This window comes from Camellia sinensis, chromosome 8, assembly GCF_055761805.1.
Source record: "Camellia sinensis isolate YWXY chromosome 8, ASM5576180v1, whole genome shotgun sequence".
Lineage (NCBI taxonomy): Eukaryota > Viridiplantae > Streptophyta > Magnoliopsida > Ericales > Theaceae > Camellia > Camellia sinensis.
Genome location: NC_138968.1, coordinates 168986154 through 168995675, shown reverse-complemented (window position 1 = coordinate 168995675; position 9522 = coordinate 168986154). Strand labels below are relative to the sequence as shown.

General features: G+C 32.5%; 1 protein-coding gene and 1 non-coding gene across 2 annotated transcripts; one reads left to right on the top strand and one right to left on the bottom strand.

Moving 5' to 3' along the window:
• Positions 1–1377: 1377 nt before the first annotated feature.
• On the top strand, positions 1378–3258 carry LOC114298744 (uncharacterized). Its single transcript, XR_014338671.1, has 4 exons — positions 1378–1453; positions 1637–1696; positions 2348–2429; positions 3202–3258. It is a non-coding gene; the product is annotated as an uncharacterized LOC114298744 (transcript).
• Positions 3259–4506: 1248 nt separating this feature from the next.
• On the bottom strand, positions 4507–8354 carry LOC114298743 (CASP-like protein 2A1). The gene is made up of 3 exons (XM_028243353.2): positions 7800–8354; positions 6415–6532; positions 4507–4928 (listed from the first exon to the last, which is right to left on the bottom strand). The coding sequence occupies exons 1-3, from the start codon at positions 8054–8056 to the stop codon at positions 4653–4655; spliced, it is 651 nt and encodes a 216-aa protein (XP_028099154.1). The 5' UTR covers positions 8057–8354; the 3' UTR covers positions 4507–4652.
• Between the last annotated feature and the right edge of the window lie 1168 nt (positions 8355–9522).

The following is a 9522-nucleotide window of genomic DNA, read 5'->3' as shown; positions in this document are numbered from 1 at the left end:
ACAATGACAGTAATGTGAACATTCACATTATTATACACTGATGTGAATGTTCACATTAGTGTTTACTACTGTTAGTTTATCCAGAAATTGACAGTATTGTGAATGTTCACATCATCCATGTTTAAAAATCAATTTAAAAAGTAACAATAGTTATAGGGCAATGTAAATGTATACATTGGTGATCACATTATATTATATTTGGCTGAAAAACAGAAGGTGGAACCAACAACACCCAACAACACTAACAAGTCTAACATTGATGTCACAATGTGAATATTTACATCATATTCCATCACATTGTTGAGTGAAGATTGGGAGTTCTATGGACATCAACAATCAACAATATCAACAATGACAGTAATGTGAACATTCACATTACTATACACTGATGTGAATGTTCACACCAGTGTCTACTACTGTGAGTTTATTCTTTAACGAACAATAATGTGAATGTTCACATTGTCGATGTTTACAAAATCAAATTCAAAAACAACAACAGTAATACGACAATGTAAATATATACATCGGTGATTACATTATGATTGAAAAACAGAAGGTGGAATAGTATTGTTTACTTTTGTTCCTCATGGCGGGTGGGTACGGAAATCTATGGACAACACTTAGTCAATGAAATACACTCAGTCCACCGACGAGAATTTTGGAACAACGAAGCAGCGTCCTTCTGATGTAAACCTTCGCAGCGGTGAGATGAAGAGGAATAGCAGTAGCCAACCACAGTGGACAGTGGACGACGACGACGATGGTGAGGCGATGTGAATCTAGGGTTACGGTGAGGCGATGTGAATCTGGGGTCGACGGTGAGATTTTGTTTGGGAAATTTTGTGGATTGAATAGATGGAATCGGAATGGGTTTCTTTTCAGAATCGATTAGACGCGGGAGAAGTGGATGAGGGTTATTTTGTCCTTTTACAATTAATGGACCTAATGAAATATTAAAAAATAGATTGGGTTTTATGGAATAAAACAGTTACAAATAGGATTTATCAAAAAAGAGCCCTTTATAAACTGATTTATTTATTACTAAAAGATATAAAAAAAATTAAAAAAATAATGTAATTCAAATAACTAATAAGGGTTGTTTGAAAAGTGTTAAATTAATATACTTTTTAATTTTTTATAAATAAATATGAAATATAAATTAGATTTGAAATGTTATAGTAAAAAGATAATATGTGTCAAATAAAAAATAATATAATCTAAATAAAATAATTATAATTTAAATAAGATGATGTGCTATTTTAGCACATGTCACCCAACTACTTATTAATAAACTGAGTTTTTTGGCAGGAGAGTTTTACTGATCGACTGAATAAATGATTTCCTTATGGTCACGTGATCAGCACATGAGTGAAGCCAGTCCTCTATAAAACCCCAAATGACTCAGTTTCTTTGAAACCCTAACGTGCTTTTCAGTCCCTGTATTACCAAAAAGGTCTACTACTCTCATCGGCTCTTCATATATGCATGAAGACGCTAACCTTTGTTACTCTTCCAAATCTCTTTTTCATAAATTTCTTTTGAATTTTTGTTGCTTGATACTTACTGATTTGTTGTTTCTAGAATGTATGTGCAATGAAAAACCCTAACTTGTTTCTGTTTTTTGTTGTCCTCACAGACCCCGAAATTCTATCATTCATGGATCCTCAACCAGAACCTGTGAGCTATATCTGCGGAGGTACTCGTTTTTACACACCCTCTCTCTCTCTCTCTCTCTCTCTCTCTCTGTGTGTGGTCACATCATTAGGAATTTGCAAAGTGTACTTATACACATATATATAGAACAAAGTATAGAGCTATGCATAGAGAAACCTGTAACAAAAAGGGTTAATTATATTGACCTTGCCGATGAAGAAATTATTGTCAGCTCCAGACTTTTGACGAATTTATATTGGTTTCCCCTGCAATAATGATAGCTTTAATGCTGTTAATGGAGGTGATGAAATTGCTATATTATCCTTGTTTTTTTTTATTATTTAAATATGTACAGATTGCAAATGACTAAGTATTTGTCTAGAAATGATGATATAATCTTTTTTATCTGTTATTTGATTAACGGATGACTCAAGTGTAGTTTATGAAAATTTTAATTTAAGGGAGCACAATATAATTATGCTAAAATTACGGTATTAGTTGTAATTTTAATTTAAGAGATCGGTGTAATTTACCCCAAAAAAGTAAAATATTTGTTCTGTCTTGACCGTACCTATCAGTTAGTTGGGTGTATGAAGTTGGATTCTGTATGTATCTGTATAAACTGTTTGTGGATTTTGGCATTTGAATATAAATGTTTAAAGGGGTATTCATTTATAATATAGATTGTGGGCAGGAAAATACGCTCAAGCCCGGTGATGTGATTCAGTGCCGAGAGTGTGGTTATCGCATCTTGTACAAGAAGCGAACCCGTAGAAGTAAGCCTTATCTCAATGTCCTCTTTGTTTATTTTTAGTATGTTATAGTTACATCACTGTTCTTCGACAAACTGATTGTGCATTGTGCTCAACTGTCTCATTATTTGCATTAGTGGCTAGTTTAGTTTCTTGCACTATTGGCTTCCTTGTTCTTTGGATTGGTGTTCTTCATGTGGTGCTATACATAATATGTTTTTGACAATGAAAAAATTACTTTTGTAAAGTTGTTGCCATGTGAATGTCAGTTTGTGTTTTGGCCTCACCATGTGCTTCATGATTCTCTTTCAATCACTGGACGCTACTGGTGAAAACAAGATCGATATGGTTTTATCACTCGTTTTTGTTATTTTGATTTGTCAATCAATCAAGCTTCATTAGGTTGCAATGACAAGGTTTTACTGCAGTCTACGTAGTTTAGCCAAAATAAATTTGGAATACAATTCATGCTTTAGTACTGTTCAGAATGTCCTTTTGTCTTTGCATATCGATCTTAAGTAAGCCTGAAACAGCCGGGTGAGATTACCATCTTGTTTTGTCGTTGTCCTACAATACCTTCCCTAATTCTATGCACATCTCTGCGATGTCTCCAAATTTTTTTGGACATTTGTCCTGGGCTTATAGTTGTATGCCCCCCACCCCCCACACAAGCGTCTTGAAAATGAAAATGCCTGGCATGTGTGATTATTGTTTTAGTGGGCTTCATAATAGTTCTTGCTTGCATGATTTTCCTTGAGTGGTGCTATTGATCATTAGTCTGCTATGTTTGTTGCAGTTGTTCAGTATGAAGCACGCTGAAGATGTGAGGAAGGTTCCCCTAAGTTGATTCGAAGAAACAAAAAACAATAGTGATTTTATATTTCGTCTATATTGTTTGGTAATGGGAATGGATGTAACTGGTCGTACCCCGTGGATGTTGGACCAAGTCATATGATTGCAATGGTTTTGCTTATGTGATTGTGTCGTTGGTATTGTCTTGTGAACAATGAGAGAGACGATCAGTAAAGATGTTGTTCACTTTGTTGTGTTTGCTTGTGAGCTTGATTTTCACTAAATCCTTGGGAAAGATTTTTGTTGTGTTTGGTAGAGTTTTAGAATTATGATTTGAGAATAGAATTGTATTTTGAATTTGTGAGTTTTGGAATTATGATTTGAGTTTGGAAAATTTGTTTGATCATAAGTTTTAAAAAGAGTTTGAATTGAGTAATGTGACATATGATATTGAATAGTGGATATTTTGAACAGTGTTTTGAAAAGTGGGTATGGAATTAATTTTTTAAAGTTGTAACCAAACAACACACTTAAACTAGGGGTAGGGGTAGAATTAAACTTCAAAAACTCTATCAAACAGAGCCAATTGCGAACTTAATGTGTGACTAGCTGGTTTGGCCCATGGAATTCATGGCTTGGAGTGGAAAACAATTTGGTAGTTTTGAAATACAATGTCGAGAGGGATCGCAAAACACATTAAGTTGGTCATTCTTTTCTCTCTACTGCCTATTATGTGGATAATGATATTTCGTAAGTACTAATTAATTATCCAAACGATATTCCCTAGTTTGTATGGCATTTTCAGGTCCTTTGTTGTTAGTGTGCCTCTTGATGCAATGGTAAGGTCAATTTAGGCGTTGTCATTCTTTTTTCTCTATTGCCTATTATGTGGATAATGACATTTCGTAAGTACTGAATAATTATCCAAACGATATTCTCTAGTTTGTATGGCCATTTCAGATCCTTTGTTGTTAGTGTGCCTCTTGATGCAATAGTAAGTTCAATTTAGGCGTTGTTGTAATGTTCCTCTCATTTTCCATTTGCAGTCTCGGATTGTTAAGTGTGCCTCTTGATGCAATGGTAAGGTCAGTTTAGTTAGTGTTGTAATGCCCCTCTCATTTTGATGTAACAAACCATTTGCAGTCTCGGATGGTTACTCGAATGGTGGATAGGCTTTGGCATTCTCTTTCGCCCTGATTGTTCGGGTAAAAAATATTTTTTTATTTTTTTCCCTAAAAATGTTTTCAGTATGTGTATCAAATATGACCGAGTAAGATATGCAAGTTAAAAGAGAGAACAAAGAGCATGCTTCATGCTACAAAGAGGGCTCAAATGCAAGTGCATTCATTTTATGTCAGCAAAGCATGCATTATATCCTATACTTGGAGATGTTATTACGTGTACATAACTGGTAAAAACATAAAAGAGTTTGGGCTAAAGGAAGCTGGTGAGAGATCAGCCATGGAAGGAAGCGATCTCTAAACCCTTGCTGTGGTGGCTAAGCGGTGGTGCATCATATTTGCTGAAGAGCCTGTAGGAGGAGATGAGCGAGAGCGTTGCATAGCAGAGTACAACCACAAATGTGATGGCTAAGGATGCAGTGGCCTTTTGACAAAACCCTCCGAATGAAATGCACGCTTTGCTCCAAGTGATGGCTTCGTCTCCCTTGTATGCCAAGTACACCACCTCGACTGATACAGCCCCAGCAGCTAGTATTATGTATGTTAGGACCTACACGTACAGGGTATAATACAAAACATGATTCGCTATGTTCTTTTTAATTCAGTTGAACTATACACAAACAGTCACAAAACTGAGCTCAGAGCACTGATAGGATTGGACTATGTATTTGGGTTAATTTTAAATCTCACATTTGAATACAGAAGTGGGCTTCTGAATTAAGATTCTGATGTAATTAAGGGGTCCGCACTCCAAATTAAGCGTTAAAAGATTAAAATATTTTCAAACTATGATCATTATATCATGTAATATGATGTATGATGATATGATTTATTAAGGGCGAATTACATCAATGGTCTCTATAGTTTAAAACTTGTGTCATTTTGGTTTCTAACTTTTAAATTGTAACACATCTGACCCTGAATTTTGAATCTTGTTCCAAATAAGGACAATGGAAGATATCGTTGCTTAATTTCACGGGGCAAAATTGTCAATTTGATAAAATATAAACTAATTTTACAAAAATAAATGTCAAAAAAATATTTTTGAACTTTAAAAATTATTTCCACCTACTAAAGATAAACTATGTAAGATTGATAAATTTATTTATTTATTTTTTTACCAAATTAATTTGTATTATGTGTTTGGATGATGATTATGAAATGAGTGATTATTTTTATTTTCATCAAATTAGTTTTTATTTTTTCTAAAAGTTAAATATGACAACTACTTTAATATCATTATTAAACCAATTCATTAAATCAAAAAATCCAAAACTAAAAATAATTCATATATTAAATATATAAATTACACATTAAAATCCTAACAACCATCTATTACATCATCATTTAAACACATAATAAAAATTAATTTGGTAAAAATAAAAAATAAATGTCTAAAAGATTTATCAATTTTACATAATTTTTTCTTTGGTTCGTAGAAATAATTTTTAAAAATTTAAAAATATTTTTTTGACATTTATTTTTGTCAAATTAGTTTATATTTTATCAAATTGACAATTTTATCCTTGAAATTAAACAATGATATCTTTATTTTTTTTATTTGGAACAAGATTCAAAATTCAGTGGCAAATATACCACAATTAAAAAGTCAAGAACAGAGTCCCAAAATATAAGCACTGTTAGTGTAATTCACCATTTTATTAATCTCTTCCTAATCCAGTAGAAAGAGGGATATTTCCAAACGTGCAATAAAATATATAATTTTAAAATTTTGATAATCTCTGAAGAGATAATTTCGTAAAATCAAGTCTAACGAAAACAACATGACAATACGATTATATGTATTTTAAAATTTTGATAATCTCTGAAGAGATAATCTCGTATAATTAAATCTAATGAAAATAACATGACGATGCGATTGTGGGCCCATACAGTGTGATGATTGAGACTTTACAGCATTGTGTCACATATATGTGCTGCTTTATATGTTTCTGACATTAATCCTTTTAAATTTAATTAATTAATTAATCAAAATTTTATTTTTCAGGCATGAGAGAGTGAAGATTGAGGCTAACCTGGTCGAGGAGGAAGAAAGTCCAGGCTCGAGACATGGTTGAGGGACGAGGAACGGCTGCAACAACTGCTGAAAGAAGCGAGTAGCCGGCGCAAATGCCGTTGGCATGAACCAGGTACCTGATCGAACATCAGTGTGGGAAAATCAATCAGCCCCCTCAACATGACTCTCTAATAAATTTAACTTGACAAGCAAGAGAAAATCATCTAAGTTGTTGTTACTTTGAAGGCCTGATCAGTAGATCAAGTGTTCAAAAAAAAAAAAAAGAAAAAAAAGAAACAACTTTTGAAAGATGAATTTGTGTAGAATTGTGAAAATCTAAATGAAAATAAAATGATATTCTACTAAATGAATTTGTTTAGGTATATACCTTTTACCAATATTTTTGTTTGTTCTTTGTTTTTTTGTAAAAAAGTTAGTAAGTCTTACCAGACTAGAAAACACTAAAAAAAAAAAAGAACGAATTTGAAAATAGTCCCCCCCCCCCAACAAATTTTTTTTTTTGTTTATTTAACATTTTTTTTAAATCTCTAGTTCATAATGTCTTTAAAAAAAAAAAATACACAAAAAAAAAAATCACTAAATACAAAAAAAAAAGGGGAAAAAAAAGGAAAAAAAACAACTTTTGAAAGATGAATTTGTGTAGAATTGTGAAAATCTAAATGAAAACAAAATGATATTGTATTAAATGAATTTGTGTAGGTATATATTTTTTAGCAATATTTTTGTTTGTTCTTTGTTTTTTTGTAAAAAAGTTTGTAAGTCTTACCAGACTAGAAAACACTAAAAAAAAAAAGAAGAACGAATTTGAAAATAGTCCCCCCCCCAAAATAAAAATAAAAAATAAAATAAAAAAACCAATAAAAAGTTAGGGGTTGTTTGGGATGAGCTAAATAAGTGTATTTTTTATTTTTTTACGAAAAGATGTGCAGAAAAGTAGAGAGGTGATGTGATGGAAAAAAGATAAAAAGATAGATTATTTTAAGGATGCCAAACTTGGCCTTAATATTGAAGCTTTGATTAATTACAAGAAGTGCCACATAATTAAGAAAAAATTATAGTTTGCATAATATTAAGTTTGATAAATTTTGTTCATTTGGGTATTAAATCTTTGGGTGATAAAGGTCTTTTGATTAATTATTTTGATAAACTTGATTTCCAAATCGTTCTCTAAATTCTATGACTATAGAAAATGAAATAGTTTAGAAGAAACAACACTCTCAACTCTCAGCTCTCTCATAGAGTGAGATTTATCAAACACTAACTAATGAGTCCACGTTTATGTAAGAAAATTATGTCTGATTCAGTGAGTGATTCTGTGTTGGTAGAACAACTGGTCAAGAGAAAGAGAGAGATGGTGGGTAATGATAATAATAATAATATTACCTGAAAGCTCCAAGATTGGAGTATGAGAGAGAACCAAAGTCATTAATCTGAGAGTCCTTGAGCATCACCACAAGAGCCACAATGCACAGTCCCATTGGCAGTAGACGCAGCAATGTCTCTGCCGTGCGCATGGTGGCCCCGCCTGCAATGGCCTCATCTCCGTCGTCCCTTGGTGACTGCATCATCTCCATCGGAGACATTCCTGCACCTACAGAGACTACAGCTGCACCACCTTTATCTCTCTTGTCCGCCATCATTCTTCTAGTCCTCTTTTTTTCTTTCTCGTGTGTGTGTGTGTGTGTGTGTGTGTGTGTGGAATGGACACTTACGGTAAAATACCACAGTGAGAGAGGTGAGGGAGATTGATGAGCTACTTATTAATGAAATTTAGGTGAGGTGGGTGGTGAAGCATTCAATGGCCATCAATGCCGTCCACGCTTTCTTAAGTGCATGGATATCTCTCTCTCTCTCTCACTCACTCTATTATTATGGCTCTCTCGTCTCATCTCAGCTCATGTCTCTGTCACACACAATTTTATTATATGGCTCTCCCATATGAGAAATTCTATAACACATCTCAAAAATACTCTATGATCAGGCACCTTTTTTTTTTTTTTTTTTTTTTTTGTGATATCTGATTATGACATTTATTATAGTGTTTGTTATAAGAATAAAATTATGAAAAATGGTTGAAAGCATTAAAAGTGGTGCTCTAATAGCACTATTAATGATGTGTCTTGTTTTTTGTTTTTGGCATTCCCAATACATTAGTACTATTTGTGGTCTTTTTTGAGTGGTATGAATCATTGTTGTAAAATTATATAGGAAAATGTTTGGTAGCTCAAAATTTTGTGGCTCAAATGGCTCAAATCTGTCAAAACGACGTCGTTTTACACTCAAAATTTGTCAAAACGACGTCGTTTTGAGTGATTTGAGCCATTTGAGCCATAAAATTTTGAGCTACTTAGTATTGTTGAATTATATTTATGTATTAATTGATATATCAATTAGTGTATTAACGGATGATCTGTCATAATTTTAGAGATTTTAGATTTTTATAGTTTGTATAATGCTTGAGTTTATTGTTTTGAAGTGACAATATTATAACATATGTTAGTATACTAATTGATATACCAATTAATATATGTAGCACCACTCTTATTATAATTTAGTTTCAATCTATTATGTTTGTTATTTTAATTATGATGGAAGAAATCTTTTATCATGTCGTAAATGATGTTTCATTATAATACATTGAGATTTCTTTAATTATGTTTGAAAGTAACTTAATTATGGTATTAAAATTACAAAATTACATAAATTACATATAGGGGTGTTTTGGTAAGTAAATAAAAAGTCAACTTTTAATTTTTTACTCATTTTGAGTCGTATTATCTTTCATATTTTTTACTCATAAAAAAATAAAATAGACTAAAACCTCAAAAAAAAAAAATTAACTTTTTACTAACATTCCAAAATAATATATAATAGTACACCTAAAAAATGGAGGTGTGTATTGTAGAAGCTACCCTTCTCATCTTGGGTTGAGTTTTGTTTATGGTAGTCTATTCTCAAATATCTCCACAGCCACCTAGCCCCCTTCCATCCCATCTGTTACATAGTGTCTGTCACATTTCCTTCCCTATTTGTTCCATCCATGCTGTCTCGTTCCCTTTACTTGCTCTCAAACCCTAACCTACTAAACCCTACTCTAACCACCACC

Bases quoted from the DNA above. Each gene is read 5' to 3' on its own strand.
- LOC114298743 (XM_028243353.2), bottom strand. From the start codon at position 8,056: ATGATGGCGGACAAGAGAGATAAAGGTGGTGCAGCTGTAGTCTCTGTA. The intron at 6,533-7,799 runs GTAATATTATTA...ATGTTCGATCAG, and splicing joins TCCAATCTTGGAGCTTTCAG to GTACCTGGTTCATGCCAACG. The intron at 4,929-6,414 runs GTTAGCCTCAAT...CTGTACGTGTAG, and splicing joins CTTTCTTCCTCCTCGACCAG to GTCCTAACATACATAATACT.